General features: G+C 41.7%; 2 protein-coding genes and 1 non-coding gene across 7 annotated transcripts; 2 read left to right on the plus strand and 1 right to left on the minus strand.

The window, feature by feature from the left end:
* Positions 1 to 1,418: 1,418 nt before the first annotated feature.
* On the plus strand, positions 1,419 to 13,838 carry MAK16 (MAK16 homolog). Its single transcript, XM_028096712.2, has 10 exons — positions 1,419 to 1,504; positions 4,016 to 4,065; positions 4,158 to 4,267; positions 4,374 to 4,438; positions 5,049 to 5,200; positions 6,395 to 6,449; positions 11,116 to 11,190; positions 11,809 to 11,919; positions 13,032 to 13,097; positions 13,228 to 13,838. The coding sequence occupies exons 1-10, from the start codon at positions 1,490 to 1,492 to the stop codon at positions 13,420 to 13,422; spliced, it is 894 nt and encodes a 297-aa protein (XP_027952513.1). The 5' UTR covers positions 1,419 to 1,489; the 3' UTR covers positions 13,423 to 13,838.
* TTI2 (TELO2 interacting protein 2) lies at positions 5,623 to 23,075 on the minus strand. 5 transcript variants are annotated; one of them, XM_088020949.1, is made up of 10 exons: positions 22,435 to 23,075; positions 21,380 to 22,095; positions 19,833 to 20,019; positions 19,042 to 19,134; positions 17,377 to 17,564; positions 17,162 to 17,305; positions 14,924 to 15,086; positions 13,871 to 14,048; positions 12,171 to 12,339; positions 5,623 to 5,762 (listed from the first exon to the last, which is right to left on the minus strand). In XM_088020949.1, the coding sequence occupies exons 2-8, from the start codon at positions 22,024 to 22,026 to the stop codon at positions 13,944 to 13,946; spliced, it is 1,527 nt and encodes a 508-aa protein (XP_087877075.1). In that variant the 5' UTR covers positions 22,027 to 22,095; positions 22,435 to 23,075; the 3' UTR covers positions 5,623 to 5,762; positions 12,171 to 12,339; positions 13,871 to 13,943. The 5 variants fall into 5 exon arrangements, with proteins under 5 accessions (XP_087877075.1, XP_087877073.1, XP_087877072.1 ...); XM_088020947.1 differs by lacking the exon at positions 5,623 to 5,762 and adding an exon at positions 11,205 to 11,890 and having other exon boundaries at positions 21,380 to 22,092; XM_088020946.1 differs by lacking the exon at positions 5,623 to 5,762 and adding an exon at positions 11,205 to 11,890.
* LOC114203359 (small nucleolar RNA U13) lies at positions 22,787 to 22,891 on the plus strand. The gene has a single exon (XR_003607965.1). It is a non-coding gene; the product is annotated as a small nucleolar RNA U13 (small nucleolar RNA).
* Positions 23,076 to 24,612: the final 1,537 nt, after the last annotated feature.

Here is a 24,612-nt window from a genome sequence, read left to right on the forward strand (position 1 = left end):
TTTATTTTTTAAGTAATCTCTACACCCAAGGGAGGGCTGAACTCACTACCTGGAGATCAGGAGTCGCAGACTCTGCTATTGAGCCAGCCAGGCATCCCTCTTCCATATTATTTTTAAACTCGATTTTAACATAAAAGGGCATTGTATGTGTGATGACTGTCCTCTTAAGTCTTTAAACCAGGAAAGGCAAGTAGATGAGTGAGAACAATCAAAACTGTTTCTTATGAAGCAATGTAAACTATGCATTTAACATACCACCAGCCATCATATATCCCCCCTTTTTCAAATGGGATTGTTTGCTAAAGGGTAACTTGCCTAAAGATACTTAGTAAATAGCAGTTTGTTTTTATAACCTAAATTTGGCTCCAAAAACCACTGCCAAATCAATGGTTTCCAAGAGGTCGTTTTGTTTAAGATTTACTTATTTTTAGAGGGAGATTGACAGCGGAAGGGAGGGACAGAGGGAGAGGGAAAGAGAGACTCCTCAAGCCACATCCCCGCTGAGCAAGGAGTCCGGGAAGGGACTGGATTCCAGGACTCCGAGATCATGACTTGAGTCGAATCCATCAGTTAAGCCTCGGCTTAACTGACTGAACCACCCAGGCACCCCTTTAACAGGGTGGTTCCAATTCATAGTTTTCACCTGTATGCAGCACACACATTACTTACGATATAATTACTTTATAATGTGATATGCAAAGTAAGTGCCCATCCTTATTCTGAGATTATGCCTTTTTTTGCTCTTTTGGTATTAATCTGGCCTTTCTTGAGAAAAACGGTATGAGCTACTAAACGTTTTCTTTTTCCCGTCAAAAATAAAAAGAGGGGGACAAACTTAATCCTCCAATTTTTTTTTTTTTTTTGCTTTTAATATTAGCCAATCCATAAATTTCAAAGGTCAAGACCCAGCGTCACAGCAAACAACAGTGCGTGCAAGGTTAAGCGAGAGGGAAGTGAGTGCGGGAGCGGGAGCGCGGGTCTCGGGTGAAGAGGGACCGAGTTCGAGCTCCACAGCCCCGGCGACGGCGGAGTAATAGTAATGCAGCTCCGACGGCTAGGCGCTAGGGGCCGGCGGGAGGCGGACCGCGCTTTCCTGAGCGCACCCCGCGACAGAGGAGGCCGGCCGCCGGCGTGGGCCAGCCAAACCTCAGGGCAGTCATAGACCGCGCTCTGTACAAGGGCGTGCCCAGCGACCTCCACCTCCGCGCCCCAAGCCTTGGCCGACTCCTGCGCGGAGTAGCAGGGGGCCGCTAAACGGTTTACCGTCCCAAAGGGAGACCCGGAACAAGATATAGGCAGTAAGAACTGGCGGTGACGGACCGGACGTGGCGGTGAACGCGGAAGTTGCGCCGCCCAAGGGCACTACGCAAGCCCGAGAAATCAAAACTCTCGCGATAGGTGAGACCAGGCTCTCCGGAAGTGATTTTCCGGAAGAAGCATGGCTGCTCCCTAGATCTGGCCAGGCTTTGCATTCTGAACCGCGGACGCCATGCAGTCAGATGATGTGAGTGTCGTGTTTCTCTGCCACCTGGGTTCTCCCGCTTTAGGAGACTCAGAAGCCACTCAGCTGGCCCATCGCATTAGCCTCGTGTTGCTCCAGAACCGAGGCTTCTAGAACCCCGATTTCCGAGCGTGGGGCTCTCACGTGTCTACTCGGGATCCCCAGCCCGCTTCCTTAACTGGGTAAACGGGCTGGAACACCGTCACTTCAATCCACAGGGTTGGCTTATCCAGTCCATGGTACCCAGCAGTGAAGGACTTTGCCTGTGGTGTCACTGGACGTGGGAGGCAGGCGCGGGTGGGGGGTGAGGTGGGGGTTGGTACGGCCAAGTTTGGACATGAAATTTAAGGCTCCCTTTCTTCCACGTGTATGTTACTTTTAAGTCTGCTTTTTCTGTGTTAGATTTTTCTTTACATTTGCTCCATTGGCTGCCCAAGTCATAATTTTTTGGAAGCATCCTCGATTCATTTATTTAATAATGTTTCTTTATTTTTAAAGGTTTTATTTTTTGACAGAGAGCGAGAGAGGGAACACAAGCAGGGGGAGTGGGAGAGGGAGAAGCAGGCTTCCCGCCGAGCAGGGAGCCCGACACGGGGCTGATCCCAGGAGCCTGGGATCATGACCTGAGCCGAAGGCAGACGCCCCCTTGATTCATTTATTTAGTTACATGTATGAGAAATAACAAGTGTTTACGGTGTGCCAAGTACTGTGTAATTACTGGAGATTTAGTTTTTAATAAGCAGACAAAAGACCTCTTTTCCTGGAGCACTCTGGTGGAGGAGACAGGTGGTATACACGTGAACAAATTGAAAACCATTGTACTGTGTAATAATACTGTGAAAGAAAGACCAAGGTTGATGAAGTAGAGAGTAATTAGCAGAGACCACTTCAGACAAAGCTGATCTGGGAAGGTTTCCCTGAATGGAAGACATTTGAGCTGAGATCTAAAAGATGAGAACAAGCAGGCATTGAGGGGCTGAGGGAAAAGCAAAAAATCCAGGTCCAGGCCATGGGAACAGTAAAATGCAAAGATCTGGAGGTAAGAAAAAAGGAATATATTACAGAATACCAATGTGACCTGTGCTATAGGAATCGAGGGAAGAGAGAGAGATACTGAGTTGGATATGCTTGCAGGACAAGATCATGTAGAGTCTTGTAGGAAGTATTTTTAGGGCTTCTAATGGGAAATGACATCTGACTTATTTTGTGAAAAGTTGTGTGGTTATTTTGAAGGAGAGAAAGAATGAAAGCAAGGAGACTAGAGTATGATGAAAGTAGTTTCAATCAAGGTAGTAATGGTGGAGAGGAAAAGAAGTGGATGAATTTGAGATCTGTATTATTGGTATAACTGAAAACACTACGTGATCCATTCAGTGAAGGGGGAAAGGGAAAAATCAAAGGATTTTTGGATTTGTCCAAATAGTTCAGTGGTGGTTATATTTGTGGAGACGGGGAAGGAAAACAGTATTTTGAGGGATGTGGAATTGAGAGCTTCATTTGGTTGTTAATGTGTGCGATACCTTTCAGACATCCAAGTGGAGATGTCAGGTTGACAGTTGGGTGTATATATACTTTGGCTCTGGAGAGAAGTTTGACCAGGAGATGACAATTTGGGAGTCATCAACTTATAGATGATATTTAAAGCCACAAGCTAGAATTAACTCCTTTCCCAGTTTGATTTCCTCTCACCTGTTTCCTGTCATCCCCCACCAAAGACACATCCTATAAAATTCTAAAAATGTTATTCTGTTTGTTTACACTTATTTATGTTTTAGGCTTTAACTTCTTTAAAACCTTTCCCAGTTCCTCAGGGCAGCTCACTTGTCAAAGGCTCTTAAAAACTTCTTTTGTGGCACTTAGACTAATGCTTTGTGGTGTTTTGTTTACATTTCATTCCCCCTAAATAGATAGATAAAACTGTTTAAGGACTATACCTTCTTTGATTCAACAAATACTTGAGTACCTCCTGTGTGTCAGGATTTAGAGATACCAGTGCCTTACATAAATTAAATATATAATCAATGCTGAAAGAATAAAGTACATGTTAGTAGAAGATAGCAGTAGATGATTTTCTTTGCCAGATGAGATCAAATTATGGTACATATATCCAACAGTCTAGTACTGTGCAGCCTTTTACAATGGATAATGAACATATCAAGTAAAAAAAGAATGTATATACATCTCATTTTTAAAAATATAGGCATACTGGTTGATGGAAAGTACATGTATAGAAAAAATTCAAAAATATTTACAAAATTCTAATGAAATTTTATCTGTGGGTCATGGGGTGATGGCTATTGCCAATTTGTATTTTATTTTTCTACAAGAATCTTTGTAAAAAGAAAACAGATCAGACTATTTTACAAAGCATTTCTTCCTCCTCTCATTCCTCAAAGACTCCTTTGAGACTTCCTCAGTAAACCAGGGCATTGCCCTAGGGCATTGTTTTCTTGAGTTAATATTCCCATCTGTTGGGTCAAAGCAATTGAATTGGGTTTTTTCTTTGTCTTGTAGGTTATCTGGGATACACTAGGAAACAAGCAGTTTTGTTCCTTTAAGATTAGGTGAGTCTAGATTTGCATATTGAACAAAGATTCCTTCAGTTGCCCTCTTGGTAATTCATCTTACAATTTTTGCTCTTTTCCTCCCATTCTAGAACTAAGACTCAGAGTTTTTGCAGAAATGAATATAGCCTGACTGGACTGTGTAATCGGTCGTCTTGTCCCCTGGCAAACAGTCAGTATGCCACTATCAAAGAAGAGAAAGGTAACTCCTCAGTTTTAACTTCCATGAGAACTAGTCAACAGCTCATAAAAGGATGTTCTCTAGTCTCTCTGTAAATAATATTAATGGTATTTATTTTATCCTGCAGGACAGTGCTACTTGTATATGAAGGTTATAGAGCGAGCAGCTTTTCCTAGGCGTCTCTGGGAACGGGTAAGACTTGGCATAAAATTACAATGATCATTAATCAAGAGCAAAAATGCCACATGCTTTTCTCTCTTCCTTGACCATAGCTGTATTAAACTTTTCATTAAGATTTATTTGTTTATGAGGGGCACCTGGGTGGCTCGGTCGTTAAGCGGTCTGCCTTTGGCTCAGGTCATGATCCCAGGGTCCTGGGATGGAGCCCCGTGTTGGGCTCCCTGCTCCGCGGGAAGCCTGCTTCCTCCTCTTCCTCTCCCCCTGCTTGTGTTCCCTCTCTTGCTGTTTCTCTCTCTGTCAAATAAATAAATAAATAAATCTTTAAGAAAAAAAAAGATTTATTTGCTTATGAGAGAGAGAGTATGAGCAGGGAGGTGGGGGGTGGGCAGAGGGAGAAGCAGACTCCATGTTGAGCACAGAGCCCAACACAGGGCTCGACCCCAGGACCCTGAAATCATGACCTGAGCCCAAATCAAGAGTCAGATGCTTCACCAGCTGAGCCACAATAGTGCCCCTGGATTAAACTTTTGAAGCCAACCTCCTTAGGTCCCATGGGTATCATAGCAGTGAAGACCTAATAATTTACCCTTACTCTTTAAGCTTCCTTTTTTCTGTTTGATAGGTCCGGCTTCATAAAAACTATGAGAAAGCACTGGAGCAGATAGATGAAAATCTAATTTACTGGCCCCGTTTCATTCGACACAAGTGTAAGCAGAGATTCACCAAGATCACCCAGTACCTAATTCGAATTAGAAAACTTACACTAAAGCGACAGTAAGTATTTAGATCATTCATTTATTATATTTATTTTTTAAGTCTATCTTTCCATGGGACATATTAGGAAGATGAGAGATTATGAAATCTCTGGTAATGCTTCTTATTAAATCCAATTTCGGATAACCTTTTATGATATGTTGCAAGAAGAAAGTTTATTTCCAGTTAAAATTGTGCCCTTTGATGCTGCAGGATTTAAAAAACAGTTGAGTAAAACTTGATGATCCCCTCCCTGTCTGACCCCTCCCTGTCTGAAAAGCAGCTTCAGAAAATTTTCTTTATAACTCCCTGACAGAATCATAAAATTAAGGAATTGACGATGACCTAAAAACTTTTTTAAATAAATAAGAATGTAAGAACTTTATTCTGAGTTCACTGAAAACTAATTTTTAAAAGTGATATGAAATCCACAGAATATCTTCCCAAGGAGTGATAGATCCTAATACTTCTTCATTGTGACCTGCAGAGAAAGCTAAAGATGGCAGTCTTCTACAGAAAATTCTTTGTTAAAACTGAAGCGTTAATCTTGGCACAGTGAATGCCCTCAGAAGTCTCAGAACGCCTAAAGAAAACAAAAAGTAAAATACACATTAAAATACATATGAAGGGCGCCTGGGTGGCTCAGTTGGTTAAGTGACTGCCTTCGGCTCAGGTCATGATCCTGGAGTCTCGGGATCGAGTCCCACATCGGGCTCCCTGCTCAGCAGGGAGTCTGCTTCTCCCTCTGACCCTCCCCCCTCTCATGCTCTCTCTCTCATTCTCTCTCTCAAATAAATAAAATCTTTAAAAATAAATAAATAAATAAAATACATATGAAAATGTCTGACTTTCTATAGCATTAAATACCTAGAAAATTGTTAAAGTATATAATCTTGGCTATATTGAGCTGAGCCCTACAAAATCAACTCCAATCCTTTTTTCTCCTCATTTTTTTAAAGATTTTATTTATTTGTCAGAGAGAGAGTGCGTGAGCACACAAGCAGAAGGAGTGGCAGGCAAAGGGAGAAGCAGGCTCCCCGCTGAGCAAGGAGCCCCATGTGGGGCTTGATCCCAGGACCCTGAGATCGTGACCTGAGCCGAAGGCAGACGCTTAACCGACTGAGCCACCCAGGCGCCCCTCTTCTCTTTTTTTTTTTAAAGGTACACGCAGAACATGCACTTCGGTTTTCTGATAATGTGTTCTGTTTTCCGTAGGAGGAAACTTGTTCCCTTGAGTAAGAAGGTGGAACGGAGGGAAAAAAGAAGAGAGGTAACTTATTATTTTGGGATTCATAGCTTCTGTATTTTCATTGAGGTTAGGGGTGTGTAGATAGGGATCATGAAAAAGATTCAGTCACTATTGTCTGTGAACTGCTCAGGCCTTGGGTTCACTAATGGATAATACTGTTGTATTAGTTGTATAAGATACCGGATATTCATATTTTAGGTTTATGACTTTCAGGGCAGGTTAAAGTAAGGGTTCTTAGGGATATATATAATGGAGAACAGAAGGAATACCTTGTCTGAAATTCTTGAGGTTAAATGTTTCAGAAATCAGACCTTTGGTATGTTGCCTTTCTTACACATTGCATACTACTCTCAGCAGGGTTTGAGCATTCTTTTTTCTTTCCCCCCCATGATAAACCTCTTTAATTCCCATCCCCTATTTCCCCCATCTTCCCACCCACCTCCCCTCTGGTAACCGTCAGTTTTCTATAGTTAAAGAGTCTATTTCCTGGTTTGTCTTTTTGTTTTCCTTTTCTCGTTTTCTTTCTTAAATCCCACATTGGAGTCAAATCCTATGGTATTTGTCTTTCTCTGACTTATTTCACTTAGCATTATACTCTCTATCTATGTCGTTGCAAATGGCAGGGTGTCATTTTTTTATGGCTGAGTAATATTCCATATATATACACGCTTCTGTATCCGTTCATCAGTCAGTGGACACTTGGGCTGTTCCCATACTTTGGCTATTGTAAATAATGCTGCAATAAACAGAGTGGCGCATGCATCCCTTTAGATTAAAGTATTTTGGTATTTTTTGGCTAAATAGCCAGCAGTGTGATGCCTGGCTCGTAGGGTAGTTCTATTTTTAACTTTCTGAGGAATCTCCATACTGTTCTATAGTGACCGCTCCAGTTTGTATTCCCACCAGCAGTGCAAGATGCTCCACATCCTCACCAACACTTGTTTCTTGTGCTGTTGATTTTAGCCATTCTGACAGTGTGAGGAGATACCTCATTGTAGTTTTGATTTGCACTTCCCTGATGATGAGTGATGTTGAGCATCTTCATGTGTCCATTAGCCATCTGGATATCTTCTTTGGAGAAATGTCTGTTCATGTCTTCTGCCCATTTTTTAATTGGATTGGTTTTGGGCTGTTGAGTTTTATCAGTCCTTTATATATTTTGGATATGTCTTCTGCCCATTTTTTAATTGGATTGGTTTTGGGCTGTTAAGTTTTATCAGTCCTTTGTATGTTTTGGATATTAACCCTTTGTCAGATATATCATTTGCAAATATTTTCTCCCATTCAGTAGGTTGCCTTTTAGTCTGTTTTTTTTTTTTAAGATTTATTTATTTGAGAGAGCGAGAATGAGAGTACATGAGAGGGGGGAGGGTTAGAGGGAGAAGCAGGCTCCTCGCTGAGCAGGGAGCCCGAAGCGGGACGCGATCCCGGGACTCCAGGATCATGACCTGAGCTGAAGGCAGCCGCCCAACCAACTGAGCCACCCAGGTGCCCGGTTGCCTTTTAGTTCTGTTGATTGTTTCCTTTGCTGGGCAGAAACTATTTTGATATAGTCTCAATAGTTTATTTTTGCCTTTATTTCCCTTATCTTAGACATAACTAGAAAAATTTCCTTATGGCAGACATCAGAGACATTACCCCTGTGATCTCTTCAAGGATTTTTATGGTTTTGGGTCTCATATTTAGCTCTTTAATCCATTTTGAATTTATTTTTGTGTATGGTGAAAGAAAGTGGTCCCATTTCATTCTTTTGCCTGTGGTTGTCCAGTTTTCCCAGTACTGTTTGTTGGAGAGACTGTCTTTTTCCCATTGTATATTCATTCCTCCTTTGTCAAAGATTAATTGACAATGTAATTGTGAGTTTATTTCTGGGTTTTCTGTTCTATTCCATTGATTTATGTGTCTGTTTTTATGCCCGTACCATTCTGTTTTAATTACTACTGCTTTGTAATATAACTTGAAATCTGGAATTGGGATACCTCCAGTTTTGTTTTTCTTTTTCAAGATTGCTTTGCCTATTCGAGGTTTTTTGTGGTTCCATACAAATTGTAGGATTGTTTGTTTTACTTCTGTGAAAAATGTTGGTGGTATTTTGATAGAGATTGCATTTAATGTGTGGATTGCTTTGGGTACTATGGACATTCATTATTTGCTCTTCCATCCCACGAGCATGGAATGGAATGTCTTCCCATTTCTTTGCATCCTTTTGGATTCTTTCATCACTGTTCACAAAATACAGGTCTTTCACCTCTTGGGTTAAGTTTATCCTTAGATATTTTATTGCTTTTCATGCAGTTGTAAATGGGATTGTTTTATTTCACTTTCTGCTGCTTCATTATTAGTGTGTAGGAATGAAACAGATTTCTGTACACTGATTTTGTATCCTGCGACTTTACTGCATTCGTTTATCAGCTCTAGCAGTTTTCTGGTGGAGTCTCTAGGGTTTTCTATTTCTAGTATCATGTCATCTGCATACAGTGAACATTTTACGTCTTCCTTACCAATTTGGATGCCTTTTATTTCTTTGTGTTGTCTAACTGCTATGGCTAGGACTTCCAGTACCATGTTGAATAACAAGTGGTGAGAGTGGACATCCCTGTCTTGTTCCTGACCTTAGGGGAAAAGCTCTGTCGTTCCCCATTGAGGATGATTTTGGCTGTAGGTTTTTTATATAAGGACTGTATTTAATGTTGAGATATGTCCCCTCTAGACCTACCTTGCAGAGAGTTTTTATCAAGAATGGATGTTGTACTTTGGCAAATGCTTTATCTGCATCTGTTGAAATGATCCTGTGGTCTTTATCCCTTCTCTGAATGATGTATCACGTTGATTGTTTTGTGAATATTGAACCACCCTTGCATCCTGGAAATAAATCCCACTTAATGATGGTATATGATTTTTTTTAATATATTGTTGGATTCGGTTTGCTAATATCTTGTTGAGGATTTTTGCATCTGAATTCATGAGAGATATTGGCCTGTAGTTCAGAGGAAATTAAGTTGTTCTGCTTTTACCAGGTAAGTTTGAAGCCTTCTGAAAAATGTCGATTTGGAAGATTTTTAAATCAGCTGGAAAATTACATTTCCAGATTGTGTGATTTATGGGAGACATATGTTTTCACAATGTCACTTATAGATGTAATCACTTTCCTTTTTTAAATGTTCTATCCACAGAACAAGTTTAAAAACATTTTAAACTCACTGTTAAAATATTGCTTTTCTCTTGAAAGAATGGAGTTAAGTGTATTTTTTAAAGCTTCTGTTGTTACATTATTACAGTCATCTGTCATCCTGGAAAATTTGGAACATTTTTCTTTTTGTGAAAAATGCATAATTCTTTTAAGATGTAGAACTCTTTTTAAGTACTAAACAATTAAATAGTATACCTTTATAACTCTTCCTGTGGTATTGCAAAGTATTCAGTATCTATAAATCCACTTAAGCAAACATCAACTGCCGTATGCTGTAATCATGTGAATAAAAGTAGTGAGAATCCCCACTTTCAGACTCTGGGCAGTATTTTTCCCTTAGGTTATCTTCCTCACTGTATTTGACACACAGCTATTTGCTTTATGGCCAGAGTTAAGGCACCAGTGTTATTATGCATAAAAAAATATAACTTAATTTTTAAAGAAAAAATACATACACAGCAATTTTGACTATTTTCTGTCTGCACCTCAGTGGATCGCCCTTGAGGTGTGAGCACCCACTTGAGAGAACAGTGCAGAACATCACGATAGCCTCTTAACTGCTCATGTGCCCCAGTAAGACTTTTTTCTTATTCATAAAATTTTATGATCTTTACTATTAAATTAATGCAGTCTTAGGCAAGAAAGATAGACTGAGGTTAGATTTTTATGTTTTGGTTGTGGGTGGTAGTTTGATACCATGTATCATTATCGTTTTTGATGCAATCATTGGAGGAAGAGATTTTTAATCTTTTTTTCTGTCTGTCACATGGAATCTAACATGGTTTTAGAAAAAGTAGGAGTCAAAGTCTCTATTTCCCTTTCTCAGCTTTTACAAAATCTGTTTCAGGATTGGTCATTTTTTTTTTTTTTTAAAGATGTATTTATTTGACAGAGGGCGCAAAAGCAGGGGGAGCAGGAGAGGGAGCAGCAGACCCCCCCACTGAGCAGGGAGCCCAATGCGGGGCTCGATCCCAGGACCCTGGGATCATGACCTGAGCTGAAGGCAGATGCTTTACTGACTGAGCCACCCAGGCGCCCCAGGATTGCTCATTTTCTAAGACACTGAAATGCATATAGACCTACATGCTTTGTGTATCTATGAAAGGCTTCGTTAGAATTTAAAATGCTATTTATAGTCCGGCGGCCTTTCTCTGCTTCTGGTCCTCCCCTCTGACTCTGAGCAGTTCTCTGGTTCTGATGGAGGCACTGATTTTTGTAAAATTTTATTAAATAAAATGGCCTGGACAAGCCCCCCCCTCCCCCAAAAAATAAAATAAAATGCTATTTATAAAACCATTGGAATTTTTAAATTTAAAAGGTTCCCAAAGTTTGAAAGCAGGAATATATCTGGCTGGAGAGGTATGAGTCCCGGTGATAGCAAGAGGGGAAAAAAAGTGATTTTTTTTTTTTAAATAAAAACTTGGTTTCTTCCACTTCTACAGGCTGAAAATGAGTATTAATGAAGTAAATGGGTTTACTCAAATTTTTCTGTTACAGGAAAAGGCATTAATAGCTGCTCAGCTGGATAATGCTATTGAAAAGGAATTGCTGGAGAGACTGAAACAAGATACGGTGAGAAAGCCAGGAACTTTGGGATGTAAATTTTATTTTTTAGACCAATATCATACTAGGAAATAGTGGGGAAATGTGTTTTATTTTCAAAGATGCTGGAAAGAGCTTCACTTTGATTTTGTTCCTGGAATAAAACAAATATATAGGCCTTGGCTTCTCCATTTTAGTTCCAGATCTCTGTATAAAAGACATGCAGTTTTGATCCTCCTGCGTATTACCCTAGTCTTCTAAGGTTCTTTAAAATGAGTTTTTAATTCTCTTTTTAAAAATTAGTGTCATTTAAAAGACAAAATGAATAAAACTTATTTTCCTTATCATTTCCTTTCTGTCAGCAAATTTACGTTTGTTCCAACCCATGGGTTTTATACACTACTAAGTTTTAAGTGATGTGCTTTTCTATTCTTCATGGAAGTTACCTGTCTGATTTTAACCACTGATTATTTAAAATGTACTTTTAAAGATATTGTTGGTTCTGTGCTTGAAATTAATACAGAAATATTACTACTTAATCAACTTAAGTATTCTCATTTAATCACTGAGGAATATGCTTATTGGACAGTGGACTTCAAGTGTGAGATTGAGATGTCATTAAAGCCGGTGTGTGTTTCTGTCCTTCAGTATGGTGACATCTACAACTTCCCCATTCATGCTTTCGACAAGGCCCTGGAACAGCAGGAGGCAGAGAGTGACTCTTCAGATTCTGAGGAAAAAGATGACGAAGATGAAGAAGTAAGCCTTGTTTTTGCTTCATCATGCAGTAATCTGTAGAACTATATCTCTTTACCTGTACTTGAGAGAATATCATTTTCATTCCGCTAACCAAAAATAATTCTTTGGTCATTTTTTTCTATTATGAGGTTAATTTTAGTTCAGCCAACAAACTATTTACACATTGACAATTTTAATCCTACTTATAGGCATTCTAAAATTTTTCCTACAAGGGGACAAATGAAGAATCCTCATCAGCTGATAGAACATACCATTAAAGGGACACCTGGGTGGCTCAGTCGGTTAAGAATCTGCCTTTGGCTCAGGTCATGATACCGGGGTCCTAGGATCGAGTCCCACGTCGGGCTCCCTGCTCAGCGAGGAGCCTGCTTCTCCCTCTGCTTGTGCTTTCTCTCTCTCCCCCTAATAAATAAATAAAATCTAAAAAAAAAAAAAAAAAAGAATCTACCATTAAGGAACCTCCTGAAATTTATACAGGATTTAATTTCACTATTAATATAGGGGAGGTACTGGAATGATTGTATTTTTAGGAAAAGGCCAGATTTACCAAGTAGTTGCTTAATCACATGGTACACTCACATAGGCACATAGGTGTACTTTTTTTTTTAAGATTTTATATATTTGTTTGACAGAGACAGCAAGAGAGGGAACACAAGCAGGGGGAGTGGGAGAGGGAGAAGATGTGGGGCTCGATCCCAGGACCCTGGTATCATGACCTGAGCCGAAGGCAGATGCTTAACAACCGAGCCACCCAGGCGTCCCCATAGGTGTACTTTTCCTAAGAGTAACCCTTTTTTGGTACTTGAAATTAATAGGTTTAATTAAATGTACAGAATTGTTTGTAAAGCCCTACCTGTATACTGATTTTTTTAAACAAATTAAAATGAGGATGTTTTACTCTCTGATGATTTATATTAGGCATGAGAATTGATATCCCTGAAATGTTTTTAAATCAGAAGTAATTAAACTTGGAAATAAGTAGATTTTGGTTGAGCCTAGTAAGTAGACTGTGAATCTCTTTGTTATTTATGCACTTATCAAAAAATAAAACTAGATGTGTAAGCTGAATTTTCATTCTGTATTTTGAACTTAACAGCTATGTGTTTTTTTAGGATGTGGGGAAGAGAGAGTTTGTGGAAGATGATGAGGTGGAGGAGAGTGACATAAGTGATTTTGAGGTGAGATTTTGGGCTTTCAGGGAAAAGAAGGTTTCTGAACACACAGGCAGATAAATTCTCTGGTTCTAAATTGAGAGTACAATGAAAGGAGTTTGGGGGATGAATTTTCTCTTTTCTTTCCCTCTATCAGGATATGGATAAACTGGATGCCAGCAGTGATGAAGATCAGGATGATAAATCCTCCATCGAGGAAGAAGAAAAGGCCCTTGATACCAGACATAAAGGCAAAACACCCTTGAAAGGACCCTTGCGGAGAAAACGAGCCTATGTGGAGATAGAGTATGAGCAGGAGACAGAGCCTGTGGCCAAGGCCAAAACAACGTGACTTTTCTTTGGACATTTATAAATAGGACTGAACATTTTCAGCATCCTCCTTTCTTTTACCATAAACGTGCACACCTCCAGTTTTAGCTTTCATATAGTACTTAACACAATATTTGTGTTTTTAATATTTATGCTACTTCTGTGGGGCACGAAATCTGGGAGGGAGCGGAGGAAGCCTTAAGTTGTGAACAGAGTATTTTTATAGCGTTGGCATATGCTTTGAAGTAACAGCTTGAGCCCAAGAAGCTTAACAGATGAATTTGTGGGTATAAATATTTCTAAATTTTAAATGCTATCCACCCGTTTCCTTGGCGTCCTCCCCTCCAATCCCCCAACTTTATTTAGAAATGCCCAGACTTCATTTTTTTTCTTGTTCTCTTTTCCCTACTTCTTTGGGAATAAAAGAAGGAAAAAGAAGGTCTAAGTTATAATGTTTAGTGTGAAAATACCTTTTTTCTTAAACAATTCCATTTACACAGTTGGAACAAGAAGAAAAGCCTTCCTGCTTTAGGAAAGACAAATTTAAGTTCCGTCACAGGACGCGCCTTCAGACACCTGCTGCACTTTTCTGATACAGTTCACCACCTTACTGTCTTCACAGCTTTGGAGAATTTTGACCAGGAGACCCTGAAACATGAAACCAAATAGGCTTTGATTTTTCTTTTTAATTGGTATTTCTTTTCCTTTTACCTTGGTTCTTCTTTCTTGGTACCATAGTCAAAGAAAGGATGAACAGACAAGACTAGAGAGCAGTTTGTGGAACAGGTGTTAACGTTAAAAACAGTGTCGTTGTACATGGAAGTGTCCTGCTGGCTCAGGAAGAAGCGAGTTAATACCAGCCAGTGCAAATCAGATTGGATCCAGGGACTCGAAAACTGCCTGAGATGAAAGAGCCAACACAAAGTAATTTGAATAAGCTGATAAAACAACAAACTACACTATTTCTAAATACTTTTAGGATATAAATTTAGATTTCTAAATGGAAGAAATGAGGCAATAGTTTATTAAATATATATAAATATACACACATAGCTATTACATGCTTTGGCTTTGAGAAATTAACTTTTGTGGAATATGAAACTAAAGGAAGAACTCCCATGTGGATAAATAAGAATATGGAAAAATACAGTTGCCCCAGAAAAACTGGAAACATTTCTGGGATCGATCTGAATCACTCTACTTACATTATTACTCCTTGGTGGTTTATAGCTCATTATTTCACCATTTAAAAAAAAAATTCAGATGACTAAAACAGAACTTAAGTTTTATAAACCTCTTAATCTTTTGTGCATTTTCTGTCCTCACCCCAGAAACCTTTTGGTCTAAATTCTGAATAGCTTTAAAAGAAAAATTAGGTGTTAATCAACCTCTGTTGAAGGCTAGCGGTCTCCAAGGTGGGAACCTGAACCCTCCATGTTCATTTACAAACTTGGTCAGGCATGTGAACAGTAAATTTTCATCAGTCATAGGAATTACTTAAGGACCAGGTTGCAGACTCTTACCTTCACCTGTCCTTGAGAACAGTGGTCCAGGAGAATCAGGCAATCTGTGGCTTCCTCTAATAAGGTGTTCTTAACAGGCTCAGGTGTAAGGTTTGGATCCTTTGCTACATCGCATATCAGTTTCAGGAGAGCCTTCAGTAAGACCACAAGTCTACAGGAAACTCTGGAATCAAGAAGAAAAAGTTATGTTCATACTCTAAATCAGGATATTAAAACAGATTTCAAAGGCCATCTAAGTTGTAAAGCCCTCATTTCCTAAATGAACTAAAGTGAACTGACTTAAAGACCACGGAGCCAGAAGCAGAACTAGAGACCATATACCAGATTTCTTAACTGCGAGCCCCTCTTTCTCTGCAGCATAGTGTGTACTCATATACACACACTGGCCTAAATACCTTGCTCCCTTCCAGAAGCTTGGTTCTACTGTAAGGAAATAATCCCTCCTGAAAAGGGAGAATTGGGATCTCCCCTTACCAGGGGCTTAGACTTTAGGCCAGAGAAGAAGAAATGGTCCACAGTACTTTAACTTTTATGTAGTCTTGGGCCTGGAAGTTTTTTTTTTTTTAAGATTTTATTTATTTGACAGATAGCGAGAGCAGGGGGAGTGGGAGAGGGAGAAGCAGCAGGCTTCGCGCTGAGCAGGGAGCCCGATGTGGGGCTCCATCCCAGGACCCTGGGATCATGACCTGAGCCGAAGGCTGACACTTAACGACTGAGCCACCCGGGCGTTGGGCCTGGAAATTAAAGTGAGAGAAAGAGGCTTGCTTTCAGGGACCTCACTGTCAATTAGAATTTTCTGTCCCTCAGTTCCAGATCCTCGCTTACCATCAGTTAAGCCCAGCCTATTTACTTCAACTTATTAGCCTTTCTGAAAGTTTTTATCTTGATAAAAAAAATTCTGGAAAAGGATAGTGGTGATGGTTGTACAAAACTGTGAAGGTACTTAATGTCACTGAGTCCACTTTTAAATGGTAAATTGTATGTATTTTTTTTTTTTGAAGATTTTATTTATTTGACAGACACAGCGGGAGAGGGAACACAAGCAGGGGGAGTGGGAGAGGGAGAAGCAGGCTTCCCGCGGAGCAGGGAGCCCAAGGCGGGGCTCGATCCCAGGACCCTGGGATCATGACCTGAGCTGAAGGCAGACACTTAATGACAGCTACCCAGGCGCCCCTGTACTTTTTTTTTTATATAATAAAAAAACCTTAAAAGCCTTAATCAGAGCTGAAAAATAATTTGTAGTGGGAAAATATGCATACTACACCATATTTCTGGGCAGAAATGTGACTGGAAGAGTAAGTTTGCATCCCTCGATTTAGTAAATATGAAGCCCGTTTCCTACATTGTTTGCTGCTCAGCTTTCCTACCTGTCATCAACATAAAACCTGTTTCCCACTTCCCAGCCCAACTGCTTCCATACAGGCATTCATTTTCTAACCTTCCTACTTGGGCCTGCCAATCTCCACCTGGAACGTTAACTGGATTCAATTTCATCATCCATCCGTTCAGTCTGTTCTAGTCCATCCATTCTTCTAATATTTGTGTATGTAATAACCAAGTACTGAGAAAACTTGTATACTCAGTATCCCAGAGTGGGCTTACAGTTCAGTAGAGAAGAAAGACAGGAAGTAAACAAAGACAGTCCAGTAATAGACCTAACTAAGGGTAAAGACTGGGAAGCTTCTAAGGAAATAAAGAGTATTATGGTTCAGAACAGATAGAGATGTTTTTGGAGCACTGGACTCTAGGTGAATTAAACTTTGTTGTCCATGCAAGAAGAGTATTTGCTGACAAAACATGTCTGGGTTCCAGTTTATTGTTCCTGACACCAACCTCCAACCAGAGTTGGAATGCTTTCTAAGCAATCATCAATTAGTATTCTCCTGGTCACTGCTCTGCAGATGTTCAGTAATGTGTTATGAAGTTCTCTGTTCTCAATTAGATTTAAAAAACTCTGGGGTGAACAAAGTTAAGCATTGTATCGCTTCTAAACAGCCTCTGAAATTCTAATATACATTATAAACCTAGAGAGAGGTACCCCTGCAGTAACAATGGGTATATTTTATCTTTTCAATGCGACTTCCTCATTTCAATATCCAATAGAAATGTAAAAATGGATATTCAAATATAAGGTATGTCCTTAAGACTTTGTACTGAAAGTACACCTGGGCAATTTCTGAAGAGAGTATTGGCTGAGTTCTGCCCCTCTTGGCACACCTGCCTGCTTGGCTGTTTTACCTGGGCCATGCATACTGCATGAGCAGTTTCAGAGTTTCCAGTATCTTCAATCTAGCCTCCTCCTCTGGTCCATCATAAACCTCCAGATAACCAATGATGACTCGCTCCAGCCTCTTTAAGTGCCGGACAGTTAGAATCCCCAACCTAAAAAGGAAAGAGAAAATGTGGCACCAAGGAGATGAAGAGTAGGCCGGACCAGCAGCCCAGGCACTCGCCTCTTCACAAACGCTGGGAGGTTTCTCGCGTAGGTCCTGCGTAAGAGAAGGCGGTGCTCCGGCTCCATGTGCGTCAGGATCAACTGCAGTACCTCATCACAGTGCGTGGTGGGTCGAGCGGCACCTCCCTTCCAGTGCAGGCCTTTCTCTAGGACGGGGAATAAATCTAGCAGACACAGGAGCACAGCCTAGGAGGAAGTAATAGAAAAGAACTGTTCGTCTATTGGCATTCACATTCACTGATTGGTCTAGCAATTTTATTAATCTATCCTTGGGGTCCGTGTGATAGAATTCTGAAAGATACCAGTAATACATGAAGTGTATATTACTTTATATTTTCAAGCTTGTTTTACATCATCTCCAAACAAGTTAACACCCAAGCAGGGGGAGTGGGAGAGGGAGAAGCAGGCCTCCCGCTGAGCAGGGAGCCCGATGCAGGGCTCGATCCCAGGACCCTGGGATCATGACCTGAGCCGAACGAAGGCAGACGCTTAATGAATGAGCCACCCAGGCGCCCCTAACACCTTCTCGTCCAGACTGTTCTTTGCTAAGCTATGAAATGGGACCTTATGGGCACAGCTGGGACTTTAACCGAAATTGTAGGAATCTAAGTCTATTGCCACTAAATTTCTAAGTTAAATTGATAGTTACACATACTCACAATAAAACTGCTCCTACAAAGAATCTACGGTGGTCCTCATTTGTATCCAGTCTGACCACCCTATGTGAAGTTTCAGTATCTAAGCACTCCCTTCTAGCTCTCTCGGGATTTTTTTTTTTTCTCTTAGTTTTGTTTTGTTTTTAAACCATCATCTAAAGAGCCTTAAACTTTTTGGCTGTCAATACCTGGATTCTCAATTTAATACTTAATATTTATGAATACTTAATATTTAAAAAGAAAGGTGGCTGGGGGGATTGGGGAAGGGAGGACAGGCATTAAAAAAAGAGGCTATTTCTACCTCTGATTTTATAGAACTTGTTTCTTCTGTCTTCAGAATGTTCTTGCCTGTCCTAAGAAACTTCTGTTCATCCTTCAAATATCACCTCCTTCCTAAATCCTCCTAAAATCATCCCAACACCACCAAACCTGGTTAGCCGCCCTTTGCTGGACACCCACTGCATTCTATACAAACCTCTTCTTAATAGATTTATCACCCTGTACTATAGACATGTATAAATACTTATTTACATGCCTTTCCAAAGGGTTTCTTAAAGCCAGAAACCCTGTCTGATCCATTCACTCTTGGAACCTACAATGGTTACTCACACACAGTAGCTATTCAATGTCTTTAGGAAGGAAGAGTGGCACTATAATACCCAACTTACAAAGAGTTTCAAGTGTGTGTTGATACAAGGAGGCAGAGGACACAAGTTAATAAAAATAGAACTTTTCAGACAAAGCCACCCTCAAGTGATACAGAATTGACCCAGATGCGAAGACAAAACACTGGCTCTTCTGTGGAGACTCAGAAATGTGGATGCCTGCTCAGTGCTGACATTTTCACTAGTCATTTGCTACCTCTTTATTTTCAAGTTGGCTATGACTTAGTCATCATCCTCACTTTCCAAAAGAGGAAAATGTCTCAACTATTCTTATTCACGTAATACCACCTTCTATTCAAATTTGAGAACTGAGTACAATTACAATTACAAAATTACAATTACCTGAATGAGGTTGTACTCTGGTGTGTACAGGTGGTTGAAAAGGGCATGGTAGAGGACCTGGGCTCTGTTATACTGGAGCAAATCAGCAGCCGGCTGCAAGCAAATTACCCAATTAAAATTTTTCCAAGGTTGCCAAAATGTTGATTTTTTTTTTTTAAGATTTTATTTATTTTTTGAAAGAGTGAGAGCGCAAGCATGTGCACCCAAGCAGCATGGAGGTGCAGAGGCAGGGAGCCCCATGCAGGACTCCATCCCAGGACCCTGAGATCACAACCTGAGCGGAAGGCAGACACTTAACAGACTGAGCCACCCAGGCACCCAATGTTGGTAATTTTTGAAACTGAAGTATGGATACACAGAAGCTATCATGCCATAGGATTCATTATACCACTCTCTACTTCTGTGTATATTTTAAAAGCTCCAAAATACACAGTTTTAAAAAAAAGTTTCCTTGAGTAACATAATAATGGCTTGCATATTTGGATAAAACCTCTTTCAGTTTCTGATTTTTTTTGCTCCTTGAAAATCAACTGTTAATTACTCAAGGTCTGGTTATTCAGTTTGACATGCAGGATAATGGTCCAGGAGTCTTACACATGTTACCTCTGAGGTACAATTTACTAGGTTGGCAGAAGGAAAATATAAAGAAAAAAATATAAATAAGTGAATTTAGTCACATAACAACATTAATAGGAAGCTAATAAAAGATTAAAAAAGACAACAATAAAATGGTATCATGATGACTCAATCTGTCCCATCCACACAGATGGCAGAGTGCAGAGGCTGCTTACCACATTCAGCACAACATGATGGAGGCAGTGCACACCCAGTATCTTGTTCTCGGTTTGATAGTCATCCGAGATGAGCAGTGATGGGGGGAGTATCCTTTCCAGATGTTCATTCAGCCAGGGTCGGGTGACCTGTTGCAGAGTCCATGAGAAAACATGTTTGGTGGCAGGGTTTTTCTTCCAGGATTCCCTACACGGAAATGTGAAACCACATTAAGTAAAGCGACATGGAATCAATCAGCAAAGAAAATCAACCTCTTCAAGCTAAACAGAGCATTTTCTTGTCCTTGAAAAGAATACATCACACGTAACTCTTGATGTTATACATTTTAAGATTTAGATCAAAATAACTTACAGAACTTGCACTAAAGAACAAAAAACAACCTGACACTAAATACATTTAACAATGAATCTGCCAGGGCTCTGGGTCTAAAGCTTAGCCAATGAGGAGCCATTTATAACAGTAGCTTGTAAAGAATCTGTGGTGATGGCGTGGGTGGTTACAGGGAAGATCTGCTAAGAAGGGGGCGCCTGGGTGGCTCAGTTGGTTAAGCGACTGCCTTCGGCTCAGGTCATGATCCTGGAGTCCTGGGATCGAGTCCCGCATCGGGCTCCCTGCTCAGCGGGGAGTCTTCTTCTCCCTGACCCTACCCTCTCTCATGCTCTCTTTCTCTTTCTCATTCTCTCTCTCAAATAAATAATAAATAAAATCTTTAAAAAAAAAAAACTGCTAAGAAGGGAGACAGGAGTAAAAGAAACATCTTCAGTATTATAAGTATTACAAGGGAGCAAGTGAATCAATATTTGAACAAAAGCAATTTGCAGCTTATAAAGTGGGCTTACACACTTTACTCAACCTTCAAAATAACTGTGTAATAGATAATATTATCTTCATATTACAAAAAAAATGCAACAGGTTCAGAAAGGCTCTCTGACCTGGTCCTACTCAGAACCAATAAAAAGTACCAGACTACTTCAAAACTCCAAGTTCCTGATAAAATGACAGTTAGGTACACACTTTTCCTCTCATCTCTTTCGTGTTACTAATAGTAATAACGTATAAAGTAGCAAGTGGAACTCACAGAAAATACTTTAGCTGATAGCAATCTAAAGGTCTTTTTTTCATTCCAAACACCACTTTCATATCTAACAACCAACCTCATCTAATAACTAGTGATGAGTTTCAAGATCCCTAAGTTTAAATTCAAATCATAAGTTTAAATCCTCTCCAAATCCTCATCCTCACCTAACTTAAGAAACCTTAATATAAATAAATGGGACAGACCTTCCGATGTCCAGGACAGTTGTCAAGAGGACCGGAAAGAGCACTAGGGAATGGAAATCTGACGACCTAGGCTCTAATGTCGAACTTGCCAATATCTGATAATGTCATTTATAGCAAATTGCAACCTTCCTGGGCCTTAAGACATCTGCTATTATCACAACACCTTTATCTTACCATCGAAGAAACTCGGGTTTCTTTGAGCTCTAATATTCTAAAATGTTAGGCTGAAGCTCAAGTTAGTGGCCCTTTTGACAAGAATACTCACTTATTCAAATCAGGTTTGAGAAGCTCCATTATTACAGTAAATCTCCCTTTCTCATCTTCATTTTCTCCGTGCAGAAATCCTGCCACAGAACCACACTGAGTAACTCGGAGGAGTAAGGAGAGCACCTCTCCAGCAACGTCATGGGATCTCGGGCTGGTCCATGGTTGCTCTAAGCTGTGTGTGACCGCGAAAATATAGATGGGTCCTGCCAAGTGACGTAGGCCTATCTTCCATGTAGGACAAAGCATGGAATTCTGGGCCGCCTCAACTTTCCCCAACAGTTTAAGAAACAGTACCCCAACTGCTGCCGCTTTCTCGGCCACTTCAGAGTGGCCATGACCTCTACCTTGCTGCTCCTTGGGTGGGGCTGCATACTTCTCTAGGGCTTTTGCCACCTGCCCCAGCATCTCTGGCATTCCGCGGGGCGATGTGCCACTATCCTCAAATAATTGATCACATTCTGTGGCTTCTATTAGAGCACCGAGGTCCTGAATTACTGCACTTCTGGCCTTGCCCCGTCGGGACTCCTGGCTGGTAAGACGGTGCAAAACCTGGGAGAGAGACTGTCCGAGGGCGGAGGAAGGCCGCTCTCCCGGCAAGGAAGATCCTTCCTGCGATGGGGATTCCCGAGAGCTGTCCTGCTCCATTCCTCAGACTGCGGCAGTGATGAGCGGGTCTCGTCCAGGAAGCCAAGATGGGAGGCTGGTGGGGATCTGCTAGAGAAAATAAGATCACCCGAAGGCTGGAATTCTCCCAAAGAACGCAACTAAAACCAAATAAAACGGCAAGACGTCGGGGGGGGGGGGCGGGGTGGAGCTCGGGGGGCGCGAGTCTCACCCGCAAAAGAGTAAAGTCTGCGTAAAGGAAAAGATGCAGGAAAGGGAAAGGAGCCTCTCCGGGAGTAACAGAGCCTCAGACTCCCAACAGTAGATCAATTATTCTTGCCTTTCCGAAGATTAAAAACAAAAACCCTAAGAGTTTAAGAAATAAACCCCTAAGGCATGACACAAACACCTCCACGGGTGGCGCCTCCACACCTTCCACCACTGCAGTACCTGTTAGGATCCGGACCCAGCTCGCCTCGCTGCCGCAAAGCACAAGGCTAGCTTCCGCCAATATTCAGGCAACACTTCGTCATTTCACGACATGCTTGTCGTAAAGCAACAGAGACCAGGTTCCCCTCAAAAAGGTGGTGTTTTGGACGAAAAATTTGCATAGACATATCCGCTCGCTAATTTTGTTTTTGTTTTCATTTATTAAGGTAGAAACAAAAGAAAAATACCGAAAATATTTTAAAAGTATATCCGATTTCACTGTTGAGGCTGAATATATAAAGCAAAAGTCTGTCACCCTTTCTTAAAAGTCAGTGGGACATACTCGGGACTCCTTAACAGAAACATCCGCGCGATCCTTTTGTAGTTCATAAGCGTGATGATTGGGTGCTCACACCGTTGTGTGACATGTGCGTCCCTCTAAACCTTGTTACGATCTCGGCACATTACCCGTCTGACATGAACTTGGAGGATCCTTTTATTTTTCAGCGTGTTGAACGAGTTAGAGCTTTGGTTATTCCTAGGATGGGTTGCGTCTGTGGGTTGTAGCAGTTGAAAGCAGTTTCCACAGTTTGTGAGCATCTAGCTTAAGAGTTTCGGAGTTCCGTCTGGTGCGGGGTGTAGCTTTTTATCTAGGAGCCGGCTTTTTAAAGCGCATATCCGTAGACGGCTGCAGGTTAGGTGCCAGTGTCTGGCGAGGGCTTGGCTTGTGTAACTCACTCTCCACCAGGGGCGGGGCGGTCGCACTCGAGGCGGGCCTGCGGGTGTGAGCGCGCTGTGCTCTGGGGCAGGCCGCCGCAGTACTGAGTCCGGGCGGCAGGCGGTGCCGGGAGCAAGCCTCCGGGCGGTAGGCGATCTGCAGGTTCAAGCTGGGCGGCCCACAACCACCTGTCTTCGGTGGGGTTTCGACAGACGAGACGAGGCGGAGCGGGGTGGAGAACCACTACCCAGTGCGACCCGTTGTCCTTGCCCGTGTCATGCTACGCCGGCACTGCTTGTCCCCTCGCTGCGGGTTCCCTGAGTGTAGAATTGTGTCCAGTTGACATGGGGTTACCCCATGGGAGGGTAACGATGCCTGGGAATTCGTCTGTGGCTGCATGTAGCTTCCCCCGTGTCGTAGGAGCCCGGGGAAGCGGACTTCATTGCTGCCCAGGCATGAGCGGGAGCGCGGAGAAATGCGCGGTGCACACTTGGAGGGGTCGGAGAGCCGGCTCGGCCGCTGCTCGGAGGGGGACCCTCGGCGGGCGACCCTTCAGCTCTCGGCCGCTGCTCAAATCCGCGCTGCGGGGCGGGCAGGCTGGGCCTCCCCCGTGCACCCTGCAGGTCGCCTACGGGCCTTGGGATTCCTGCGCCCCCCAAGAGTCGAGAGAGAGCCCTGCAGGGTTTTTCCGATCTTGGGGGGGCGGGGTGTAGGGAGGGAGGTGTCAACGGTAGTTTCTCCTCCGCAGGGGGTGATTATGGTAGGGGAAGACACGGTGCTTTTGTCCCACTAGGGAGAGAGGGCAGTGCTTGCGAGTATCCTGTCGTCTGCGCTTCCTTGCTCCCTTCCTCGTTCGCTCGCTGTGTGCCCTTGAAGAGTTCAGTAACCTCTCTGTGCCGTAATTTCTTTGACGGTAAAATGTGAGGCATGATAGTCCCTACTTCTTAGGATTGTTATTTTAAAATAAAGGAGTTAAGTATGTGTCAACAGCTTAGAGCCGTCTCTGGTGAGTGTTAAATTCAATACCGGCGTTAATTGTTAAACCACAGCTTATGTATTAATTTACGTTTCCTCTTTTGAGGGAATTTTGTGGTTAGGACCCTTCCTCTCTGCCTCTTTCATTTGGCCTTGCCTTCTCTGACCAATTGGTGGCACTCATGATTTTCTAAGTAGTTTCAAACATTGATTAAAAAAACAAAATAAAACTGAGTTCCTCCCATGGGGATTCTCCCTTATTAAGGTCCGTGTGGCAGCAAGATGCCAGCCAACAGAGTGTCATTGTGTCCCTCCTGTGTGTGAGCCTGTCTGCCCTGTTCCACGCACCCTTTGTGCTAAGTGGATCCAAGATCTCACTCTCTCGTGAGCAAAGCGCTTGTATTGCAGGGGTCTCCCCCTCTTCACTCTGAGTTTCCTGAGGCCAAAGACCATGTCTTTATCCCCAGTGCCTGGCACGATTTAGCGACGAAATAAATGTGTGTTGA

Source organism: Eumetopias jubatus, unplaced genomic scaffold, assembly GCF_037043125.1.
Source record: "Eumetopias jubatus isolate StellerSeaLion01/CBP00866 unplaced genomic scaffold, mEumJub1_p1.0 scaffold_2, whole genome shotgun sequence".
In the NCBI taxonomy this organism is placed as follows: Eukaryota; Metazoa; Chordata; class Mammalia; order Carnivora; family Otariidae; genus Eumetopias; species Eumetopias jubatus.

Excerpts from the sequence above, each read along its gene's own strand:
- MAK16 (XM_028096712.2), top strand. Across the intron at positions 5,201-6,394 it reads AAACTTACACTAAAGCGACA|GAGGAAACTTGTTCCCTTGA; the intron begins GTAAGTATTTAG and ends TGTTTTCCGTAG. Across the intron at positions 11,191-11,808 it reads AGAGACTGAAACAAGATACG|TATGGTGACATCTACAACTT; the intron begins GTGAGAAAGCCA and ends TCTGTCCTTCAG.
- TTI2 (XM_088020949.1), bottom strand. The coding sequence starts at position 22,026 with ATGGAGCAGGACAGCTCTCGGGAATCCCCATCGCAGGAAGGATCTTCC. Across the intron at positions 19,135-19,832 it reads ATCATGTTGTGCTGAATGTG|CCGGCTGCTGATTTGCTCCA; the intron begins GTAAGCAGCCTC and ends ATTTGCTTGCAG. Across the intron at positions 15,087-17,161 it reads ATGCAGTATGCATGGCCCAG|AGTTTCCTGTAGACTTGTGG; the intron begins GTAAAACAGCCA and ends TCTTGATTCCAG.